Raw genomic sequence first — 24,889 nt, 5'->3', positions numbered from 1 at the left:
CTGTAGGAGAAAAAAAAAATGGCCTGGGGATATTAAGTGGGAAATGTTAGGGATATCTGTTCATTTCATTAAACAAGTCCTTATTTAAATCCTACGAGGCAACCTCATTAGAAAATGAATCCCACAAACCATTTAGGGCCATTAGGAGGCTGCACATCATGTATTAAAGGACTCCCTCTCAGCCTCGGAGTTAATAGCAGGCTCACGGCCCAGTTATCAGCTTTCCCTGGCAGATTTAGACGAGGGAATGAATAATGGAGAGAGGAACTTGAGAGGAAAAGCAGGTTTTCCTTGGGGTTCCCCGAGTGGGCAGCAGGAATTGGCCAAAAGACATCCACATTCGGGTGAAATGAGAGAAGCCCCCGCAGGTGGTTTAGTTACCAGGGACTCAAAGGCCAGGTGGTATGATCGGTCGTTGGGGTGAATGAGGGTCAAGATGAAATGCAGCTGGATTCACAGGGTAACGGGGCCCCTGGGTGAGACTTCGTGCTGCTCTGGGACTTGGCTTCTCACCTGTATAGGGAAAGGACTTAAGCTGGAGGAACTCCTAGTTTCCCCCAGCCTCCAGCTCTAAGCGTGTGATGTTCTCAGGTACAGTGTTCCAGGCGATCTTCTTGGGTCAAAGTTCGCTCCATATCTTTTGCCATTTGTCCTAGCTTTCCACCTGGATTCACTTTCTCCCCCTGAAGCATCAGGTGCTTTAAGAACATGAAGTTCAACTGCATGTTACTTAGTATCACTGAGCCGAGATGCAGGCGCTTGTCAAGTTAGGCTTGTAATGAGGACTTCCCTCTGGGTTAAGCGCTGCACGGGGGACTCTGCAGGTGGAAACGGTGCACGCACTGGTTCTGCCGCCCTCCAGCGCCTTGCTCGTGGTGGCTGCTCCGTTCCTCAGCTGCCGGTTCTCATTCCACGCCCTTCAGCCCTTCATTCACGCCCTCTCCTACCAGTTACCCTGAACCAGCTGGCGGTGGAGGAGGGGACAGCAAAAGGAGGGTGGGTTTTTATTTTTTCAAGCTTTGCTCATTTGGTCATTAGCAGGTGTGATGATCAGTCTGAGCAACTTTTTGGGCCCTCGTTGCCACTTCCACTTCGTGGTGTGAGAATGAGACTTCTGGAGCAGCGAGCGGCTGGGGATGAAATGGGGTTCTGGGGCGCGGGGGGTCCGACCGCAGAGGGGAGCGGGCACGGTGCCGGGCTCGGCCTCCGCGCCCCTCCTGACCGTCTCCCCGTGTCTCTTCCAGCCCCAGGACGAACACCTGAGTAACTTCTGCCAGCTGCTAGGGGTGGAGCACAATCAGATGCAGCACTGGCTGTGCCATCGCAAACTGGTCACCACCTCGGAGACGTACGTCAAGCCCATGTCTCTGCAGCAGGCGGTCAACGCGCGCAACGCCCTGGCCAAGCACATCTACGCGCAGCTGTTCGGCTGGATCGTGGGCCACGTCAACAAGGCCCTGCACACCTCCCTCAAGCAGCACTCCTTCATCGGGGTCCTGGACATCTACGGGTGGGTCGGCCCGCGCCCGCCCCGCTGCCCCGTGGTGGGTGGCGTCTCCCCGCTGGCATTTTAGGAGCCAGCAAGGGCCTTGGGGACTTCTTCAGTGGTTTTCAGCCAGGGAATGGCATTTTGGGTTGTCTTGGAGTCTGCTGGGGTCACTACTGCCTCCTAGTGGCCTAAGGCCAGGGATGCTGTGTTATGGAGAACAGTCCGAAGGAAGCATGGGTCCTGTCCAAACACCATAGCTCCCCCATTGAGAAACCCTGTGGACGTCCGTTTTTATACCTGCAAAGCAGGTCCGGAGAGGGAAATGTCTTGCCCAGCAATGGACTAGAAGTTACTGTGAACTTACATTCAGGTTTTGTATCTGTTATGTTTTATTTAAATCTACCATTCGGCCTCGGTCACCACATCACCAATCTAGGTGATTAAATTTTGCCGAGCGCTGCACAGGTTTGTGTGGTGTGCGGTCATTCTCGAGGTTTCGCTTCCTCTCCGAGTCCTAGCCTGATGGAGAGAACTGTTATTCATAACAGCATATTGTTCAGGGAGAGCCAGCATGGCACGGTGGAAAGTCTACTTGACGAGTTGTCAGGAGAGCGGTGTTTTGACTCGCTGCTGTCATCAGCTCGTCGAACGACTGCAGATCACAGCTCCTTTCTGGGCTTTAGTTTCCATAGCTTGAAATGAAGTTTTGAGCCACAGTCCCTCTGAGGTTCTTTCCAGACCCTTATAGACTTGTTAGGAATCACATGTGCTGGACCACAACCTCTCCCTCGCGCTTCCTTTATGATCGATGTCCTGCCCTCTTTAAGCTAATAATAGATTAAAGTCCTCCTGGATCTTTATATCATAGGAGTCATGGCTTCCGTCTTAAAATAGAAATTCAGACCCATAGAAGTGCAGAGTTGTGCGAACAGTGGTGCCCCCATGGGAGCAACTGCCCGGTGGGCTGATGATGAGCCGGCACTCGCCTTACGTTGAGGCCGTGGTTAAGGAGATGCCTCTCTAGAGGCGGCCACTTTCTGTGCCAAGATGGGCCGTCCTCGCGACATCTTTGCTGCTCTTGTTCATCATTGGGTTTCATATTGCACCACGTCGCATGCTGGGGAGGTAATAGAAGAAGGAAGCTTGATTTCTGGTATCACAAAGGCGTCCGGAATGGGCGAAAGAGTTGTCTCCGTGATCAAGGTGCACCGGAAGAAATTATCGCAGGGTCAGTGGGAGGGGTTTGGGACACTTAGCGCTGATGAGTTTCACGGCAGGAGAGGGCATGCTTGTTAGCACAGTCAGGGAAAGCTTTATGTGGGAGGTGAGGTTTGAGCTGGATCTTTTAAAAGAAGAGAGAGTAGCACATGGGAGGCACCCAAGCAGAGTGTGAAAGGATACCTAGGTGCTGGGGGATAGACAGTGGAGAGGCACCCTGGTGTGGGAAGCAGGAGAATGCGTTCTCTCCCAGAGCGGCAGGGTTTTAGGCAAGGTGGGCAGGGTGCTGCTGCTCCTGGTCAGTCGAGCGCCTGCTTTATGCTCAGCCTTTCTAGTTGCTCTGGAGAGAGCATGGAATGGTCTGTGCCCATCCGTCAGTAATCTGGATTATTCTTTCCTCTGCTGTGAAGATTTTCAGGTAATTGAATTTCTCCAAAAGCTGACCTTTTGTGTAACCTTCTGAAAGAAGACCCAGAGAAATTTAGGCTGCAGCATCTGACCCTTTAATCTACTTGGGCAAGAATCTAATTTTATTGTTTTCGATTTGGGAAGATTAACATGCAGACTCATTAGTAGCATGTAAAATTATTTTGACTTCAGTGCTACTGATACATAAAACCTCATGCTTCAGTTGTTACAGTTGCATACTGTTTCAGCCGTGCCTCAAGTTTGGACAGATCCCACCCTTCCCAGGAGTCCCCAGGGAAAGGCTTTACATTGGTGAGGATCCTCTGTGAGTTGGGCCGTTGGTACCACTGAGTCTGGGCTCATGAAAACGGGGGTTTTGTGCTTCCATTTGTCATTTAATTTTTACAATCGAGTTTATCTTCTCTAAGGTTCTGTGACTACCCTAAGGGGAGAAACAGATTGCAGGGAAGGCTTGACAGTGGTTTGAAAGGAAGACATGTCCATGGATGGTTTGATGGGGATCCAGAGGTCTCTGTCTCCTGTTTCTGGTGCCAGCTCCTGACCTGTGCATCTTCCACATCTCAGAGTGACCGCAGGTTCCTTCGGGAACATCTGACAGCTTCCCAGTGAGAGCAGGGTCCCGTCGCGGGACCAAGCAGCATAGATCCCGCCATATTTGAGCCCTCTTGGGAATTTTCCTATTCTTTGTACTTCCAGGGATGCTATACTGCTTTCTTTTCTCTCTCTCTTTCTCTCTTTTTAATTCTCGTTCTTTCTCAGAAGCTAATTTTCTTTTTCAAACTGTGTCATAAAGAAGTCATATTTAAAAAGTGATTCATTCTCCTCCTAGAGAGAGAAATGCCACGCATGCTTCCTCCTCCAGTATGCTCGGTGCCGTGCCAAGTTCACACCCTATAAGCAGAGTTCATGACAGCAAGTTAGACACGAGGGGCGTTCAGAGTTAACAAGCTGGCTGCACTCCTGGGCCATTTGTTGCCAAGAAAGCTCTCAGACATTCCGTGAACATGCACGTGTGAGCTCTTCAACAGTCTGGCCTGCCTAGAAGTCATTATGTAAATTCAGACTGGCCTTGGTTCTTTTCTGGTCAGAGGGCATGGAATGAACTCCTAGGAGATTAAAGCCAAGCACTTCACCACGTAAAAGCAGGTGACTTGAATCTGGGAAGTAGGTACCATCATTTCTTAATCTGGGAGAAAATAGTGGGAACCTGGGATGATTTCCGTTGAGCTATTTTTTTTGTCCTCTCCCTGTCCCAATCATGAGGTCTTTCTGCCTTATTCTCTTTAGACTTCAGACCCCTTTCAGAAACCCACTGAACCTTTATCGTTCATGTGGTCATCCCTCGGTTGCCTGGAAGTGGGCATGCCACGTGATACTCAACCTCTCTTGTCCTCTAACCACCACCACAGTTTCAAGCTAATTCCTATTTTTAGGTTTTATTTATGATGTAACCGTGGGAAGTTATTCTCTCAAGGGAGCCCGCCATCCTTCAGGGCATCAGAAAATTAAAGCATTATTTTTTATTTTTTTGAGTTTTCTATCCAAATCTCTAACCAGACACTGAAGAGAGAGAAGACCATAGTCTCACTCATTTCTCAGCCCTACTATGGGAATACTTGGTACACATAGAAGATGCCCTTGGGATGACTTGATGTCTTTGATTTTCTTATTCTTCCTTGTTACCTGTGAGCAGAAGGATGGTGTGCGGAAGCTGGAGAGAATGGGAAGGATGGTGGGGATGTGTTTCTGAATACATTAAACCCATTCATTAAGAGGGAAGGAATCAGGAGTTGTCTCCCTCTCTTTCATTAGGTTAAAAATATGCAAAACTAGCAAATAAAGATTGGAATTGCTGCCCTCTACCCCACACCTAGGCACACATTACTTCAGCTGGGATAACTGTCCCCAGATGAATTGTAGCCATCTGGGGCGTTTCTGGCTCACCAGTCAGACTTGTTCTGGAGACAACTGAAAGGAGTTCTGTAGTGTAGATGAGCCACTCCAGATTTTTCTATAAATGTTTAAAATGTTATCAGAATCCGCAGTCAGAGTGAGTAAATACTCGCTTCTATACATGTGTAAGCCAACGGTGCGCGAGCCGGCATAACACACATCTCCCCTCATGCTGTTCTAACTGGTGGTTAGTTGAGATGGTAGAAAAGGCCGGCAGCAGGACGGCTTCCCTCCACCTTGCTCCCCTGCCCCAGCTCCAAAAAAGTGCAAAGCAGGCAACACCCAGAGCAATTTAACCAAGTCAAGCCAAGGCTCTTTCCTTAGCCAAGGATCCTGAAGTTGCCTGCAGGCTATTTCTTATCAGGCAGGGGACAGAAGTTAATAGGTGAGAGCCAGGCAGCTTTTGTGGGGGGGGGGGGGGGGGTTCATGTTGCATTAACCAGTGCTGGTCTCTATGGGCTTGATTAATTGCAACCATAAACCTTTATTGCTTTCTGCCCCTTGAGGCAACAAGAAAGAAATGGCTTCATTTTGGGACAAACACATGTTTATTTGTCCTTGACTTGAGCCTTCAAAATGCCGAGGTAGCAGGGGCTTTGGCTGTGACCAGCTTGTTCTTGATGAAGATGTTTGGCCTAGGGGACTTTTGGAGCAAGGCAGGGTTACAGATTCATGCCTGAGGAACCTGTGGGGAGGATGCTGAGGGAGGACAGGATGTTTGGGTTCCAGGAAGCAGGAAATGGTGTTTGCTGGGATTTTACATCCTCCTCAGCCCTCTCATGCTGCTCCAATGTCTCCCTAGTAGCCCGCAAGGAGCTCTTGTGAGATTTCATGGGCTGCAGTAGGGAACGAGACCCTAAGAGGATGGTTGTCCCATTTCTCTGAGCCCAACACATGAAGGCCCAGTTTTTAAAGTATTATCTAGAGGAAATTTCCCACATTATTATTTTTTTTTTTGACTTTTCATACTCATTTTCTGGAAACCCTCTTCTATATCTATAGCCCTTATCTCCTCATGTGACTTTTGGTAGAATGGTCAGTAGTAATCATGGCAAAATAGAAAGATGAGGCTGAGCTAAGAGAGTCCTGTTCCTTTGACCATATCCTGGAGGAAGGACTGTTTTCCACACTTCAAGGAATCTCATTGCCTCTCTGCTCTGGAGTGAGGGGTTCATGGAGGTTAATAATTAATCTCCAGAGTTTTTATTACAGTTTCACTTTTCAACAAACATTGACTTATTTGTAGAGGCATCTGTGGCTTTTATCACACCCTGAAATTGAGGTAGAATGAGATGGAAATTGTATACTTTTCGACTACATTTTGGAGATAGGAGGAAATTGAAGTAAGGGCGAGAATTGTGTGACTACAAGTACAGGCCTTATGTCCTAGGATCGAGTCTTATCCTATGTTTTGACCTTCCTTCTACCCAAGGATTCTGGTCTAAATAGTCTCAACATTGATTTTACAGAGGAAATCTAAATCTCTCAGGTATATAAATTTTTTTGTGACATGTTAATGTTGTGAATTATAAATTTATTTGTTGTGTTTATTTTAAAAAGTCATCTCTGTTGATGGGAAGAATTATTACAAATATAATTCCATTGCAGAGAGAGGTTGCCCTCTCTCCCTGACTGTGGCTTTCTGAGGTTAGTCATCTTAGAAATTTTCCAAGGTACCCAAACCCCTCATTTATCTCTGGCCCTCCAGCATTACAGTAATTACCTTAGATGGCAGAGGAATTGTTTCCAGATAATATCTTAGAAATAGGGAAATTATGAGCTAATTTCAGGCCATCTGAAATTAATGAGAATGTTCTTTGTGAAGTGCTACCAATGTAAACCTTTAAAAAATGATAAGTGGGAGATATTTAAATTCTTTATCTGTGGAGCTCAGTACAAGCCCTGCAAACACACCCAGTTGCTATTATCTGGCCACTTGCAAGGGTGGCTCTTTTATCTTCCTTCTAGGTTTTATTAATTAAATTTCCTCTGGGGCTTGGCTGGTCTCAGCAACCTCCCTTGAGGTGCAGTGGGCTGATAGGGGAGGAAATGAGGTTCTACGTGACAAAACTAGGTCTGTAGGACCACAGTATGGCTGAGAGGGCCCCAAACCAGGACAGCGACTGGCAGTCACAGTGCATCCCTCCTGCGTGGTCTGGACTGCAGCTCCATCTGGGACTTCGCGTCTTCGGTCTTGTTTTATTAACCTAAACTCCTACGTGGGCATGACCAAAGGCTGTCCTTTAATGTGGCTCTCAGCAAGCAGTTGACTCCTTTGATCTCAGAATGACTTCTCACCTCTCCATGTTTTATTCTTTGATGGGGGAAGTGTGTGCAGAGGAGAAGTCTGATGTGTTCTGGGCACTGACCTGGCCCCTTTGGGTGTCTGATGCATTTATTTTTGCTGGTCCCTCTGCAGAGGCTGATACCTCTCGACTACCACCAACCCCAGCCCCCACCATCGGCAATGCCAATGTTTTTATTTGGGTGTGGTCATGAGGGAGTACAATCTATTTGGAAAGGCTGACGTCATTTTATATAAGACAGAAAATGCAGTTGTCCAAACTGAAGAATGAGAGGGGTGAAGCCTGAACCCCCAGCCCCAGCTCCCCCGGTGGTGATATCATTCTCTACATGCTCAAATACCTCCACTTCAGATCGTTCATGTCCACAGGGCTTCCAATTCATTTTTTCCTCCTTTTCTTAATGAAACTTTCATTCGTCTCTAAATTAAGAATATAGTCTCAGAAGTCGAACTCTCTGGGTTCAAATAGTTGCTCTTTTGCTTACTGACTCTTTGATCTGGGGCAGATTATTTACTCTCCCCATACCTTAGTTTGTTCAGCTGACTCTTGGTCGTTGTGGGCATTAAATGAATGAAAGCTCATGAATCACTTGGGCCTGGTACTCTGTAGGCACTCATTAACAGGGCTGCTGCCAACTCATTCAGCCTGTCGTGTAAATGAGAAAAAGATACCTCTTCCTCCTAGATTTCTGCCCTTTTTCACTGTCTTGGTCTGATGACATTGCTCAGGGGACAGGATGGCCCCACACTTTGTAGCTGAAGCTGCTCATGTTGTTATAATGTTCCCAGCTTGGCGAGCTCTACCACATCCAAGTCGTGCGGGTGAATCTCACCTGGTCACCTTGTTGGTCATTCAGAGTCCTCTCATTTCTACCTTCCTTAATGGCTTTAGAACCTGTCCAGTTTAAGTCAAGCTCTGATCGGATCTTGCCTGGATTATTACTCTAGTAATTATTGCCTTACTCAGTTTCTCGCCTTGAGTCTTGTAAACCTTCCCCCAAATCACAATTTTCTCCACCCTTCACCCAGTTGTAAGGTGTAAATCTGATTGTCATTTCTTAATTTAAAATCATTCAAACTCTCCCCATTGCCCCTCAGTGGGTAAAACCCCCTCAGGGTAGCACACAAGGCCTGCAAGCAGGACCCTGCCTGGTTCTGCAGTGCCGTATCTCATCTCTCTATTCAGCATCCGCCCCCCCCCCCATGGGCTCCATGGTCTCCTTCATCCCCACAGTGATCGAACCATTTGCAGACATTTGAACTGAGCAGTAAGCGTCAGCGTTGATATTATAGAGAGTTCTACAAGTCCTTTTTTAAAGTTAAAACCCAACAAACACATCACCAGTGATCATGGATAATTCACAAAGTACCAGTGACTAGTTCCCATATACAGAAAAATGTTGAACTTCATCGATGATCAAAGAAATTAAAATTCAGACTAACTTATCATTCACGTAGTAAGTCACCAGAGACTTTTAAAAGTTACTCTACACTAGGGACCGAAGAGCTGTGATACAAGATTACTCCAGGAGAGGTCCAAGACCAGAACACAAGGGAACTTTCTGGAGTGAAGAAAACGTTCTATAGCTGAGTTGGGCTGGAATATTTGTCAAAACTCATTGAAATATACCCTTAAATTCATTGGATCTTCCTGTATGTAAACTCTTAATAAACAAAACAAACAAAAAAAACACTCTCAGCTAGTATTGGGAGAACAAGACATTTCATACATTGGGATGCTGTGGTGGGAATGGGGTGATAACAAATTGGTTCCACCTTTCTGGAAGTTATTTGCTTCAACCCTTTAAGAAACCATACTCTTAGGTAGTGATTCTCCTTCTAGGATAACATTCTGTGGACGGAATCATGAATTCAAAGATATATGTACAATATTTGTCACAGCATTGATAGCATCTTAAAACGGGAAAAGGAACCAAAATGTTCTGTGATAGGGTATTGGTTAAATTATGATTGATCTGTGTGGGGGGCACTGCCAGCCCATGAGGAGCCTTTGATTGAATTGGAAAAAGGCACCCCATCTGATTGGAACAGCCTCTCCCAAGCTTGTGAAGGGGGTACCTGCTAAATTTCAACCCCACTTGTCCCCTCACCTGGGCACCTTGTGCAATCCTCAGGTCAGTCCATACAACGATTGATGAGGTAGACATTAAAAGTGCTGCTTTTGAAGAACAATGGCATGGAGAAATGTTTGCAATGGAAAGCTACATGATAAAAATAGGTCTAATTTTACACATAACTCTAATTTGTTCAAAAATGTAATATTAATGAAAGGAACCCTACCAAAACGTAACTGGTGGTGAAACGAGTGGGTAACTTTTTCTTTCTTACATCTGCTTTTTCTAAACTTTCCTACTGTTAGTCCTTTCTCTAATTATGAAAATGGATATGCATTCTTACTCTGCTAATTTAACAGGGCTCTCTGTCGTCATGCTGATACCTGCAACAGTGGTCTCTGGGCACAAGAGCAGAAACTGGGACTTCCATGCTGGCATTCAGGGTGCAGCTGGGCAGGAGCAGAGAGAGGATGAGGGCACTTACGAGGTCCCAGCGACTTCTTCGTTACGAGGAAATGTCTCTTACTTTATCTCCTCTCCTTTCCATTCCACAGGTTTGAGACGTTCGAGGTAAACAGCTTTGAGCAGTTTTGTATCAACTATGCAAATGAGAAGCTCCAGCAGCAGTTCAACTCGGTAGGCTCGGTTTCTGGGCCTGGGCCGTCAGGGTTGGGGGACCTCTCTACCTGGGAGCGATGGCCGGGCCGCTTCTCTTCCACCCAGTGCTGGTGGGCTCTGCTCTGCCCTGTCCTTGATTTCCTGGTGGTGACCCAGCTTTAGGAAGGTGCTCCCCAATGCTCAGGAAGAGGTCTGAATGGGGTGGTTGGGTTAACAGGGTAAATGGTCCTGCTCTTAGCTTTGACCCCCCCACTGCTCCTGAACTTGGGCTTCTGGAATATTTAAGCAGTTTCAAGCAGACATAAGTCTTCTTGTGATTGGTTGGGATATGACATCGCAGATGATGATTAGAATGTCCTGGAGGTGAGTGTACATTGGAGTGGGGATCACCTAGCTGAGCTTTTGTGCAGTCATGGCTGTAACTCAGCACCCAAACCTTTTCTGGTGGGTGCACACTAGCCTCCAGGACTCTCCAGGACTCTGAACTTACGTGGTTGAAGCTCAGGGAAGATGAATGTTAGGGCGTGCCTGTCAGTCACTGACCTTGATCGTTCACTCCTTACCCTAGCATGTCTTCAAACTGGAGCAAGAAGAGTACATGAAGGAGCAGATCCCTTGGACCTTGATTGATTTTTATGATAACCAACCTTGTATCGACCTCATAGAAGCTAAGCTGGGCATTCTGGACCTGTTGGATGAGGAGTGTAAGGTAAAACTGACGATGCTGTCATTGAATTAGTTCAACCCTAGGGTTGGGGTGGGGGCAGAGGACAGCTGTGTGGTGCAGGGCAACGTGTGAGATCTCGAACGTGGAATTTCTGTGACTAGCCAGCCGAGGGAAGCACCAGCGTCCACTCCATTTGCTAGACGGTAACACGCTGAGTGTGGCTGCCAGCCGTTGCCTCGCTGGTGAACGTGGGCCTCTTCTGGCAGAGGCTGGGTGGTGTGATTGGCGTGGTATGATGGCGGTATGGATTTGATGCTCCAGATACCCTCGGTGCTCAGAGAATGACACCAACATCTAGACAGACGTGAGGGTCAATTGCTCAGGATCATCTCCGCTGTGCCAGATGGCTTGCGAGGAGTAGAACTGTGTGGCTTGGTGGCAGGTGACATCCACAGAGCTCCCGTGTCCCCCTCTTCGTGGACTCTGCCTGGTTGGACAGGAACAGTCCTGGATTGCCAACATGGAGAGAACCAGAGAGCCTTGGGCATGTGGGGAGGGGCGAATCTGGGTGTTATCACCTAACTTCTTTGGCCTTTGGTTTCCTGCTCTATAATTGGTGGGGGTTGGATCCGATGAGCTTCAAAATTTTCTCTTTGTTTGTTTGGTGGTTGGTGATAAAGAGGTGAATGCGTATCAGTTTCTTCTCCAGTGATGGAACACTAAACAAAGTGGATCGAAGCCACACGATTTTTGGTATCAAAAGGGAAGAACCCAGTCGCTTTTTTTTTTTTTTTTGGTTTCCCATGTCTTGCCTATATGGGGGGAGTGTGGCTTGATGGTTTAGGAGTAGGAGGTATTTCTCTTCCAGAAGGGTTCTCCTAATTTCATTGCCTATGAAAAAGAAAAGAAAAGGTTGCTAGACCAGTAGAAGACAGAGTGAAAACATACCGAAGTCCACAGGCTGCACATTTTAACGTCCTAATGATTTTTTGCGTTTCCTCAGAGCTGTGGACTTTGTCCCGAGTCAGATCCAGGCAGGGGTAGTTCCTCAGTGTGGAAGGAGTGTACCTGGGTGTGCTCTACCTGCAAGGTTGCAGTAAAGCCGACATGACAATTACCCCATGCATCAAGTGGCACCGGCCAAGTGGCGAAAGTCACAGCCCAGGCAATGGAGCACTGCTGGGGGTTTGTTCTGACTTACGGTTTGAGGATCTGAGAGGTGCCAAGTGAGAGTGGTCAAAGCTCTGTTCCCAGTGCAGAGGAGCAGAGACCTCAGACTGCTGTCCAGAGGGTGGGACGCGAGCCACCCAGGGGAAGCCCAGGGTAGTGCAGGGCTGGGGGGCAGGTGGTCACAGGTGGTCCTGGCAAGCAACAGGAAAGTAGGCAGCAGCCGCAGGGAGGCCCAAGATGCAGATATTCGGCAATTATGAAATGCCTAGACCGTGCAGCCTTGGATAGTAGACTGTGCGGTTGGGGTCCGCAGACCCTCATGTTCTCACTCTTCCTACTGAGTGCACACTGCCTGGGGCATCCCTGGTGGAATATATTTTCCTTTTAAGAAGCCAAGGGAAAGAAAAATCCAACTGCGTCCATGTGGATGATCTCTGCCTTATGCTCTGTGGAGCCTTCTGTGTGGGTCAGATTTGTAAAATAGAGTGATTTCGGTTTAAGACCATATGCAATTTAAACTCCTGCCGCTGCAATTCGTCAGACACCCGAATGTTTTATTCACCTACTGTTTGTCCGATCTTGAGGGGGAAATCCTCAGGAGAGGAGGAGGGATCTCCCTGCCCAGCAGCGGTGGGGGTGGGCTGGGGTGGTGCTCCGTGGAGCTTGGCCTGATGAGTGGGGGGTGGGACCCTGCCAGGGTCCCAGAGAAGGCTGGGAGAGGCATGGGCCACAGCCCAAGGGCAGCAGGATGACAGCTGAACAATCCAGGACAGGGGTGCCAACTCAGACTGAAGCAGCTGCCTGGTTCTCTGTTAGATCATATGTCTCCCTCCCAAAGGCCCCTGAGAAGGGCGGGTCTGAGGAAGCCCTAGATTACCTCCTAATTGAGCTGGTGGGGGCTCAAGCATTGAGATGTGAGGTAGTGTTGTGAATGAGACATTTTAAAACTCACTGGCGGCCAGGGTTGTGGGTGGAGCAAGGGAGGCAAGAGGAACATCAAATTAAGGAATAATACAAAATCTCTATGCGGAAATCTTTTTCTACTGGATTTAATTGCTCTGGGAGTTTAAAGGATTCAGTGTAAGCTGATGCAGCTTCTAGTACAGGTGGATTGCAAACCAACAGGTGTTAGTACATTTGTCAAAACTCATGGAACTGTATTTTACTGTATGGAAATTATATGACAGTAAATCCGACTTTAAAAAATAGGGCCGCCTGCTGTACCCTTTGGCAGTGGCCGTGGCCCTGGACCAGGGCAGGCTAAGAATTCCTGTGGGCTCGGTCTCGCGTGGGCCCCTTGGCAGACCTCAGAACTGGTCCTGCTGACCATGGAGCTGCCTCAGACACGTTCCTTTCCTCCTCTGTCGCTCAGATACACTCTGCAGGATGAGAAAGAATAATGAGATTGCACTGTGAAGAATTGGGTTCTGTGTTCCTTATGTGACAGGACATAAAGCCAAATGAAGGATTAAACTGTTGGTATAAAAGCAGCCATTGGGAAAATCACTTTTCCTGGATTTGACACCCAGTGGCAGGCAGGGCCAGTGAGCCAGGATTTAAATTAGAAACATAGGGATGGAGTGGCCATGGATTTAAAGGGGCAGCACACAGGGTAGCTGTCCCCAGAGCCTGTGACTGGTGCTGGAAGCTGCAGACGAAGCATAGGGACCAGAATATTAAAGTGCTGTGGATTCCTTCAGGTGGAAAAGCTACTTTGTAGTCATGGATTTATAGTCAGACCCAAACCAAAGCACAAACTGCAGCTGCTCCTCGGTAAGCAAGGGGGTGGGCAAAAGGCCGTTCGCTTGTAGGGAGAGCTAACTTCCAGGCCATCTTAAAGCCCCTGCCCTAGAGCTCTCTAGTACACGTTCCTCATAAGTGACAAATGTGCATTTTAGCAGGAGTTTTCTGAAAATGATACCTCAGCACCTCTCAGGTCAGAGAGAAGGTGTTAGGGGCCCACAAAGGCAGGCTGCCATGGGGCGGGGTGCGGGGAGGCAAGCTGCGCCCTGAGTGACTGGTATTCTTTCGTCTCATGGAACCCCGACCCTGATTGCCGACTGAGTGGACCTTCCTAATTGAGATCCCGTTCTTGCTGCAATAGAGTGAAAGGCTTGCAACAGTGGAGAAGCGAATGCCCTTCTGTGTCCTTACCTGGGCCCAGCCTGTCTCAGGGGAGCTTACTCTGTATTAAGAGCAAGGGTTCATGGTTTGTTAAGAAGCAGCCCCAAGGGTCTCCTTGTCTAGCGTGTTTATGAGCAGGTTAGAGATCTGTGATGGGGGGAGGCAAAGTGGCTTCATCCCGCATCTCTTCATTCAACTCACCCCGTGTTCTTGCATAAGTGACTGACCTGCTGCCCTTTGACACTCCTCCCTGGAGGCCAGGCAAGCACCGGAATCATCACCTGTGATGTTAGGGAAATGGAACCAGGAGGAGATGGCTGAGGAAAAACGGGTATCCCCCAAAAGGCTGTTTGAGCAGAGAAGTCATGAATGAAGGGGTGTCCTGGGCAAGGGGAATGGCACTTATGCAAAACCCGGCATGGTCTGATTTGTCCGGAGCCCACGGTGGTGGCAGGTGAGGGTGGGGAGCAGTAACCGTCTGGGGCCAGGAGGATCTGGCGTTTGGACTTGAATCTGAAGGCTTTGGGGACTGGAGAGAGAGAAGCAGGGGAGTGATGTGGTCAGGTGCAAGTCATTTTCCGACAGATCTCTCTCGCAACCGTGAAAGCGAAGTTGGAGAGAGAGCCGGGACTGCATTTCCATCACCTGGGTGGAAGAAGAACAAGGCTTGAAGAGAGGGGAGAGGGGCTCAGGAAGGAGCTCAGCGCTGAGGGCCTGCAGGCCCCTGCATTTCACGGAGAGTCGTTGCTTAGAGCAGTTTCTAGGGAGTTGTCTGAGTGGAAGCCTAACTTCAGGTACCTGAGGAGAGACTAGGAGGTGAGGCAGTGGAGGTGGCAAGTTTCAGTTTCCTGTGGAGGCTCGGCTGTGAAAAGGGGAAGGTGGAAGAGAGGAAAGGTGGGGGAGTGATCATCTGAGGATTCAGGTAGAGAGGGAGGAGGGGCGGATCCTGGCCCCCAGGAAGCAAGGGGTGAGCAGATGGGGCGCTGGCTGGGAGGAGAAGCACCTCGTCCCGTCTCGGGAGGAGGCTCGGAGGGGCAGCCACTGGATGCAGATGCGCTTCTGGACGTAGAACAGGAATTTGAGGTTTCCTGACAACCTCTATTTCCTTACAAGGGAGGAAATGAGGTGTCTGCTTAGCGGTGGCAGGCAGGGTTAGAAGCTTGAGGAGAATGGAGGAAGAGGGGAGTGGCCGTCCTTGAACAGGGAAGAGAAATAGCAGAGCGCATTGATTTGTTTGCTGAGGTCAGAAACCATAAATTGAGATATAGGTATTGCCAAGGCCAACTCCTAGCTTAGATTGGGGTGCAGTGTCTGAATCCACAGAGGTGATGCTCACAGTGGAACTTGATTATGTTTTGGCAGGAATACTAAATTATATTCAGTTTTCAGAAGGACTTGATTAAGGGAGGAGGAGTTGAGGTGTGGTGTTAGCCAGCCACCCAGGTATGGGAGGGGACAGATGGGTACCTGGATTGGTCTAGAATTGTTTCGCTGAGAACACAGAGGGGTGTTTCGTGAAGATGGAAAAGTAAAGGCCCAGAACTGGCACTGGGGATGGCTGCCCGGTGGGGAGGAAGGAACCGTTGCCACCCGGAGAGCTGTTAGGACCTGGGGGCCCAGCCAGGCTTCCGTGACGGCAGGAAGGGTCCCAAGGTGCTCATGGCGGCCTGGTCACTTGAGAGGTCAGCAATGGTGGCGGCATTGGGGGCCCACAGCGGTGTGGGATGGAACGAGGTCACGAGTGAGTGGCTAGGGAGGCAGTTGTTGGCGGCCGTGCCCCAGGAAGACGGGGACAGGAAGCAGAGAAGGATTAACTGGTTCCGAGGTCCTCACCAGTCATCTCTTGTCAGGCCGGCGATGGCCCGGGCCGCTGACGGCAGCCTGGCTGTGAGAGCACGGTTTCTGCCCAGGGATGCGAAGAAAAGCTGGTGAAAAGTTGTCCTGGGCCCCGGGCTGTTCAGGAAGAGGGGCTCGGTGAGCCCAGGGACTTTAACTCCTCTGCCCCCACTATTTTTTTCTATTTTATTTTAATAGCAAAGAGTAAAATCAGGTTTAATGTATTTTTAACAGCTTTATGAGGTGTAATTAACAGACCGTACAATTCACCTGTTTAAAATACAAGGCAGTGATTTTTAGTATGCTCAGCATTGTGTGGCCGCCATACCACGATAGTCAATTTCAGAGCATTTTCAGCCCCATGAGCAGTCACTCCCCGTCCCCCCCCCACCCCCAACACACACACACACACATAGCCCAGGCAGCCAGTAATCTACTTCCTGTCTCTATAGATTTGCCTATTCTGGACGTTTCTTAAAGATGGAACCTTTGGTTTTTGATGTGACCAGTGGCCGACACAGCAGGTCAGAGGGATAAGGCCTCTGAGGGACAGCCCTGCCCAGACTAGGACAGAGCTGGGATCCAGGCTCCCGGCCCAGTGCCCTCTTCACATGACTCGAGAGAAGAGTATAGATGCTTCTATGAAGCCACTTATATATTCTTTTTTAAAGGATTTGATTCACTGCGTCTTCCAGAGGTACTGAGAGCCATGATCTAGATTTTAACAAATTACAAGGTTTGCTTTTCTTATCCAGTGCCTGTTTTAAATCTACTTTCATGGAAAGATTTTTAGGCATAAGTACTTTCCACCTGACGCTGCCTTCCTGACTGCCCTTAGAACTGTCGTCAGGCAGGAGAGCATAGGAGCGAGGAGCTCGTGCTCCAGAGGAGCTTGTCCTGATTTGAGCCACAGCTCCGCTGGTTCCCAGCTCTGTGCCCTTGGGCAAGTTGCCTAACCTCTCTGTCTCAGCATTGTCAAATATGGATAAACGTAGTGCCTAGCTCATAGGAATAGCATGAGGATTAAATAAATAGATACATCTAAAATGTATAGAAAACTGCCTAGCAAGTAGTAAGCACTGTGGGCATTCGCTGTTAGTATCGGCTGGGAATCTCAATTGCCAGGTCTTACTGGCCCTTATTTTTCGTTGAGGATGGGGGGAGGGTGAGAGGAGAGACTGACCCCTCATCATGAAATGTGTATACACATGACCTTCCTCATTGGTTTATGCCAGTCTGAATGAGTGACTATGTAGGATTGTGGGTTCTTCGAACAGAAGTCCGATTTTATTGTGAAGACGAGATGATTTTGACACCAGCAAATGAAAGCGTTGACGTGGGCGGGGCTTCTCACACAGTCCTCCTCTTCTTGGTCTGTCTGCCGCGTTCTGCCAGTCCTGAGTCCATTGCCTTCCTGTCCTCAGTCATCGTCACCTGACAGCCCGGTCAGGCTGACCCCTTCCTTCTCCCGTGCCTGGGGTTTCTAAACACAGGATGCTTGGAGACAAGTACAAAACAGTATATATATAAAAATGCTGAATTAGATATATTTTACTTTTTCTGCCCAACACGATAGCTTCCTTTGAGAGGTTTTTTTTTTTTCTTTTTTCTTGAAGTTTCTATGGTACTTAGCACTGGATATTCAATACTAGGTGTACCAAATTGAAGATTGAGAAAAATCTGCTTACAAAATATTTGAGAAATTTGTTTTCAGCTGTAAGCATTTTTTCTTATGGCACAGATTTTATTGATTTACTAAACAAAGCTCTTTTTAAAAAGCTAGTGCAAGGGTCACCTTCAACCCTGCCTGATCCAAATGTACAGTCTAAACTCATGAAAGGTAAGACAGTTTGTGTCCCATAACTGAGGAATGTGCGTGTGCCGTGCCGTTCAGGGATGACAGAGGAGGGAGCTCCTTCCCATCAGAAGAGTTACCGTCATCCTTGAGCATTTGAGTGGTGGTTACAGTGACTCTGTGTTGTTGTAAAGCAAGATGATGCTTTTTCACTTTGGAAGCCATCTCCAAATGAGAGTGAAAGGGGCCGGTCTTCAGAATTCTTAATATGTTGGAACCTCTGAATTTATATTAAATTTGGAGGAGGCAGAGATTAGTATTGCATCGTTCAGTCACTAGCTACTGACCAGAACCCAATTCCCAGTTCTTCGAGGGGGCAGGAAAAAACAGTAAGGCCCAGCCCTTGACCCCAACAAGCTTACAGTTTGTGGTTACAAGACAATACACAAAAACCAGTGACGAGCAGCATTAGGTAGTGTACGTGTAAGAGCTTAGTCATGAGGAGCTGCAGAGTGAGACCAGGAGTGGTCAGGAGAGGCTGGCTTCAGAGAGGAGGACAGACTTGAGCCGAGCCTCGGCAGTGGTGTGAGAGGTGAGCCGAGAGAGGCCGAGCGCACGCGAGCTCCCTGCTGCAGGCGTTCAGCCCGAGCGGGCGGGAGCAGGGCACTGGAGGTGGGCGTGCACGTTCATGAAACTGACATCACTGACCCGACCCGAAGGAGGAAGGTCTTCAGATTCGTTCCATGAGCTGTGACTCTGCTCCTGTGACCTTGGCCTCCACCCTCGTCCTCTCTCACCCTTCCAGCGTCTGCCAACCAGCAGGTTCTCCCAAGCTCAGCACACCCCTGCGGACTCCACGGGAACCAACCCCACGGTGTGCGGGGAGCATGGCATGGCAGGACCCTAAGTGTCCACAGTGGAATCTCGTTTGCCACGTCCACTTAAGAGTCCAAGTCCGAGAGCTGCATCCAGCCTCATGAGGTCGATGTACCGGCGGACTCCATCCCTCTGCCTCAACCCTTGGCTCCCCTTTTCCTCTTCACAAAGCACCTGGTTTTGTGGTTCCGCAGGTCCCCAAAGGAACTGACCAGAATTGGGCTCAAAAGCTCTATGACCGGCACTCCGGCAGCCAGCACTTCCAGAAACCCCGCATGTCCAACACGGCCTTCATTGTCGTCCACTTCGCGGATAAGGTGGGTCTCCTCCCTGGGGGATTCGGGACTCCATTAGGCCCGGCCTACATAGACTTAGGGTGTCTGGGCAATGCGGGAGTTGTCCCATTTGAATTCAAGCAGGCCAAAGTCTCTTAGTTAAGGCCACCTCCCCACTCTTTCTTCCTTTCCCACACCGTCTTTCTAGTGTGCCAACCTGTCACCGCATGGAGGAACCCCAGGGGGTGCTGGCACTTATGTGCCTACCAAATGTTCATCAGGAGTCTCTTTCCTGGGAATATAGCAGCTGTAACAAAGTCACTAGTCTGTCTTCCAGAGCTTGAGAGGAGGAGGAAAACAGAGTGGTGCTCTTTTTTTTGGGTGGCTGCTTCCCATTCCCTGGAGGATGCTTAGAATTTTCCTCCATGGATTTCTGCTCTGTGCCTACCAGCCCAGTGCTTCTCAAACTTCAGTCTGCATGTGAGTCACCTGGGGTCTTGTTGAAGAAGTGCAAGTTCAAATTCCGGAAATCAGGTGTCGCCCAAAAGCTGCATTTACAACCCCCAAAGGGAGCCTTCTATTAAAGGGAACTCCTCTTGAAAACAGTGTTTTCCCACAAAATGAATACCCGCCTCCCTCCATGTATATCCTGATCTCATCTTCAGTTTGCATTTAATCCGTGGGTTTCCCCTTTACTCACACCTGTTTTCAGAAAGCACAGTGTGGATGAGGTGAAGCTGCCGAAGGAAGCTGGTCGGGCGCAGCACTAACTCCTGTTTCTGTTTCCTGCCGCGGCCCCAGGTGGAGTACCTTTCAGATGGTTTTCTGGAGAAAAACAGAGACACAGTGTACGAAGAGCAGATCAACATCCTGAAGGCCAGCAAGGTACAGAGCCTGAGAAGCAGGAGACTAGAGCAGGACTGTCCACAGCCAGAGCCATTCATTTCTAGTGCATGTAATTCACAGTGCATTTAATTTCTGTTCAGCAGTCTGCAGAACCTCCCTATAAGCAAGCACTTTAAATGGCTAGAAGGTGAGATTTAAGAGACACTGAAATCTACTGCCTTGGGATGTTACTTTCTCTTATCTCCAGAATGAATTCTCTTCTCATGACCATAACAGAAAGATAGCAAATACTGTGTCCATTCTACAGGACGAGGAAACAGGTACCGGTTCACGTAAACAAACATTTGTCAAGCACCTACCTTGTGAGGTGCTGCCCTAAACACACCCAGTGTCAGAACAAAGACGAATAAGACTAATTCTTCCTCGCAGTTGCTTGCATGCCAGTGGACTGTGAGTGGGCAGATGAGCACACACTGGAACTGAAGAGAGCGGGGTTGTGCAGCCAGGGGGGAGGGTGGGCACCACTGGCCCGGATGCCGATGCGCTGGTGCAGGTGGGGTTCTGGTTTGTGCCCTTCAGAGGAGACAGCAGAGGGCCCCCCAGGACGTGGGCGGCTTCTCTCAGACCACAGGATACCGAACTCAGGCAGGGGCCTGATAACACTAGAAAGAGCAGCTTAATTTCTCTTTGAGATAAGCTTTAGATGAATGCAGTAGATAATGGAATGGAGAAAATAACACCCAGCACAATGGACTCGAGGACTTAAAGGCAGGTAAACCCCATTACAACGTGTGGCTCCAAGGCAAGGGGTTCAAGGAGGCTTTGAATCAATATCAGCATGTAGTGGCCCAGGGCAGACCCCTGCCCCGGGTCATCTCTGGGCATCTGGAACATAAGGGACTTGGTCCTCACGGAGACAAATTCACTTTGGGGAAACGTGAATATCATAAGATTAACCTCTCAGGCTGCCAGGTGCCCACCCTCTGGTCCATGGCGGTGGTTGTGACTTGTTTCCTTCTTTACAAGAAGGGGAGGGGGAGGGGGAGGAGCCGCAAGCACAGGGAGAGAGTAGAAATCGATGGTGTGAGCCCTAGGAGCACATTTCCCCATCGCATGCTGCTTAGACGCTTAGAGGCCTGTGATCTCTGTTAATCCGACAGGGTCCGCAGAGGGCGGACAGGCTGTGCTGCCTTCTTACAAGTTTCCGCTTTTAGGTAGGAGCACAGATGAGCAGTAGGAAGAGAGAGTCAGGTACTTTCCATTCAATATGGAATTTAGCTCTCTCTGGCAGATCATTTTTTATCATAACTAGATTCTTTTTTATTTTTAATTCTATTGATATTTCTGCAGCATGTGGTAGTAACAAATACATATAGTTAATCTTGTGGAACTTAGAGTCTAGCGAAAAATATACACAGTTTAATTACTAATTTTGGTGATGCTGCGAAGGTCAAGAAGAAGGTGCTATGAAAAGAATAATAGGGGTTCGTTGGGGGTCCCCAAGACATCCCGGGTTCAATCATTTGCTAGGAGGACTCACGCGGCTCCGTACATGGCTGTGTCCATGGCTATGATTTATTACGGTGAAAGGTTACAAAGCAAATCAGCACAGGGAAAACGTGCGTGGGGTGCAGTTCAGAGGAGACAGGCACAGCGTCCAAGAGTCTTCTCTCAGCGGAGCCGCACAGAATGGGCTTATTTCCCATGGCAGTGAGTCGTGACGATACCTGTGAACTGTCTACCAGGGCAGCTCACCTGAGCCCTGGCATTCAGGGCATTTCCTGGGAGGCGGTCGTGCAGTCAGTCTTTGCCTGGCACACACCAAAACTCTGCACGCCCAGGGGAGAGCATACGTTCAGCAATAGTTCAGGCACAGTGGGCTATTACCAGGGATTGGTGAAAACCTTGTTGAAATCCGCATTCCCAGGCACCAGCCAAGGGTCAGTCATCATTATAAGCAGGTCTTTCTGAGGGTAGCAGTTTCAAGCTTGCTCTGTCAGCCTTCTCTACAGGGGTGTGTCATTTTTAGATTGGGGGTACTGGAGTTTTTATTAGAAATGAAATACAGGCTCATAAAGCATTCACATAGTATAAAAATAGACAAGCACGTTATTACCTTTTAAGATCGGAATGAACTGGGTTACACAGAGTCCCCTCATAGTCCCCTCTGATTTTCCGTTTAAGTTATATCTTGGCCATCTTTCCGCCTGAGTACGTATCTATTTCTTTAAACTGCTGCCGGTATTTTTCAAATTCAAGTAATGCCGCAGTGAATGCCCTTTACACATATTTTTGCTTCCTTGTACAATTATTATCTGCCAGGTAAATTTTTAGAAGCGGAATTGATGGTTCAAAGAGTATGCACCTCGAAAGTTTATAAATATTGTTAAATTGGAGTGTAAAACAGGCCTGTGACCTGCTCTTCAGAGGTGCCCAGTGCACTTTTCCCTACTCGCCTGCCACCACCCTGGCTTTCCCTTCGCCAGAACCAATGACCTTGCTGCCAAGCCTCCCCCTCCTCCCGCCCCCATCCCAGCAAACCCTCAGAGGTGCTGTGATGGTGACCAGAGACACGCAGGTGTTTACCAAGGGAGCTGGCTCCAGGCCTGCCAGGCCCGAACAGGAAGAGGGCCAGCTCTCCCACACGACCCATTCCAGCCCGTTACAGACATCCCAGAAGATAGAAAGCAAGGATCGTCGGCTTCTATGCAGACTTAAGCTACAGAGATAGGAAGTGTGCGTTAAATCGTTGGGGCAGACAGACGTGTCCGACGGCACCTGTCGTAGCATTTTCAAAGTTCATTCATTAGTGAGCCTCTGTTAGTTTCCACCGTATTCCTGAGGTTTATGTTTCTCACTCCATAGGAGGAGAAGAAGGCCTAGAAAGGTACAAGGCCCTATGACATGGAGTTAATTTTATTGGTTTTCATCTCGCTAAGTAAAGATAAATCTCAAATCTTGTGTGTAAACTTATAATATTATTTTATGGGAGATCTCGTAGTGTGTGTGTGTGTTGGGGGCGGGGGGCGGGGATGTCATCCCTAATAAGAAATTAACAAGTCATTGTGCTTAGTTAAACAGTACAGCATGGAAGACTCCCATGTAGCCTACCAGCCAAAGGGGTGTTTGAAGAACTCCCACCAAGAGCAGTGAAATAAAACGGTGTTAATGAGAATGCAATTAGCAAAGCCCATTACCCTGCCTAAGAGGTTATAATGTAGCTAATTGCTTTCTCAGCTAACAGAGCTATAAATAGAGACTTAAATGCCTCTTTAAAACATGACTTCGTTATTAATAGACTAATTTGTTTTAGACACTAAAGGATGGAGGATTTTCCCTCCCAGTTTTTGTTTATCATAAAAAGCAATATTTTATCAGCCTGAAAAAGAAAACCTCAGAAGGAGAATGTTTTTCCTCTGACCATTTCTTATTCTAGGGCAGCACTGCGTGTAGGTCAGAGGGACGGGCAGTGGATCGAGTCGATGCCAGGAAGTGCTGGGCAGTAAGGGCCTTGCTGGGCAGTGTTGCTAGTGCGGTCTCACCGCTCCATCACAGCAGAGGGGATCTTGAGACCAACATGGGCCGGAGACCAGGGAGACTATATTGGCTCAACGCTGCCCACCCTGGGCCGTGACAGCCCCTGGGGCCCAAGAAGCACCACGTAGTATCTCAGACAAGGCCCAGATGTGCTCTGTCTCCCATCTGCTTTCTCTCTGCGACTGACTTTTCAGCTCATCGAGGAATGACAGTATCTGTGTACGTATCTGTTGCTTTCTGTACTGGTGTGTTCTGTACAGGTGGCGCACACATTCCATTTTAAGCAAATAGGTTTGTTTTCTAAAAAATGTATCATTATTTTCTATTTTTAACTTTTTCTATATAGCAGATTTATTGAGGTATGATTGACACGCTATAAACCACTTGCTTTTAAAGGTTTAATTTGCTTCCTGTTTAAAATTAGTTTGTGCTGGTAGTTGAAAAGCTTCTACCAATATTTAGAATAAACATGTTATTAGGTAGAGAAAACCTTTTAGTAGGTAAAACAATATCATAATCCCCTTTCCAGGGCAATGAAACGTAGAATTTTCTCCAAAGTCCATTTAAAACCTTTAATTTTAAGCAAAAATATTTCTTACTTAAAAGTTGGAGATTTTTTTTTTCCAGATGGGTAGCATTGACCATGTAAAAGAATTGATTGAAAAGAATGTATTTTTTATTCTTCCAGACAGAGTTTTTAAAGTTTTTAGACAAGAGAGCTCAATCAAGTGGTTATTACAGCATGTCTTATTTTAGTTTCATGTGTCCGTTTTAAGAGAAATACATTTTATGTTCTTATAAACAGAAGTGACTAGGCGTGATTTCCAAGGTAACAGCCATGTGTATAGCTGCAATTGACATTTTTCTTAAACTGTCAAATAGTCTTTAGAAAGTGTTTTCATACTTCTTTTAATCCCTTTAAAAATAGATTTGCCTCAGGCTTTTACAATCTATATATAAACTCGAATGGCAGAGAATACCGAAGCCAGTACCTATGGGCGTTCGAATAAGTGACAGGCGGTGTTAGGGAAGTGCTGGTTTGTTTGAGGTATTATCTGAGTATTTTCAAGATCGAAGGGAAAGGAAATTTTTAAAAAGGCCCAGGTGGATGTTGTTTCTTTATGGCTGCCCTAAGACGAATTATAATAGGTCTATTACTCAGTAATCAACTTATAAACAAACTTTCCAATAGCTTTCTAAAAGCCTAAGTGGAGTTAGTCAATTAAAGAAAAAACACCTTTCTTTCCTTCACTCAGAAGCGTGTTCTTTGCATGACTCCTTAGTCAAGCAAGAGCTTGGCAGCTACTTTTCATTGAGACTTGGGGTTTATTTACAGTTGGGATCCTCCTGGGAGAAGGGGGTGCCTCATCCAGGTGGGTGGATGGGGGTGAGCGGTGCAGTAATCAGTGTTTCTTGCCTGGGCTTTTACTATGGCCTACAGCCCAAGGCTGAACATGGTACTCCTTGGTCTTTCCGTCCTGAGTGTGTAAAACAAATTCTGAATAGATCGCGAAGCCTGCTGCTCCTTCCCGTGGGTGAAGTCCTGACAAACTCCTCTCCCTCTCCATCCCAGAGAGCCCACCGCTTCCACACTCCGTCTCAGTAGCAGGGACTTGCCATGGAACATAGCTTTTTAACTAAAGTGCAAATTCTCCAGACTAAACTTTGGTTGCGTC

The 24,889-nt window shown here is 48.0% G+C and overlaps 1 protein-coding gene across 4 annotated transcripts in view; it reads left to right on the top strand.

Moving 5' to 3' along the window:
• The window catches only part of MYO5B (myosin VB), a 288,112-nt gene that overhangs the window by 177,232 nt on the left and 85,991 nt on the right, over positions 1 to 24,889 (top strand). For all 4 annotated transcript variants that reach the window (XM_016164861.2, XM_036230035.1, XM_036230034.1 and 1 more), the window contains exons 10-14: positions 1,245 to 1,510; positions 10,024 to 10,105; positions 10,656 to 10,796; positions 18,750 to 18,872; positions 19,632 to 19,715. In XM_016164861.2, the coding sequence (XP_016020347.2) occupies positions 1,245 to 1,510; positions 10,024 to 10,105; positions 10,656 to 10,796; positions 18,750 to 18,872; positions 19,632 to 19,715 (696 nt within the window). The remainder of the gene's footprint in view (positions 1 to 1,244; positions 1,511 to 10,023; positions 10,106 to 10,655; positions 10,797 to 18,749; positions 18,873 to 19,631; positions 19,716 to 24,889) is intronic.

The sequence above is a fragment of the Rousettus aegyptiacus genome, unplaced genomic scaffold, assembly GCF_014176215.1.
Source record: "Rousettus aegyptiacus isolate mRouAeg1 unplaced genomic scaffold, mRouAeg1.p scaffold_m13_p_12, whole genome shotgun sequence".
Classification (NCBI taxonomy): Eukaryota; Metazoa; Chordata; class Mammalia; order Chiroptera; family Pteropodidae; genus Rousettus; species Rousettus aegyptiacus.
This window is presented reverse-complemented; position numbering and strand designations above follow the sequence as displayed.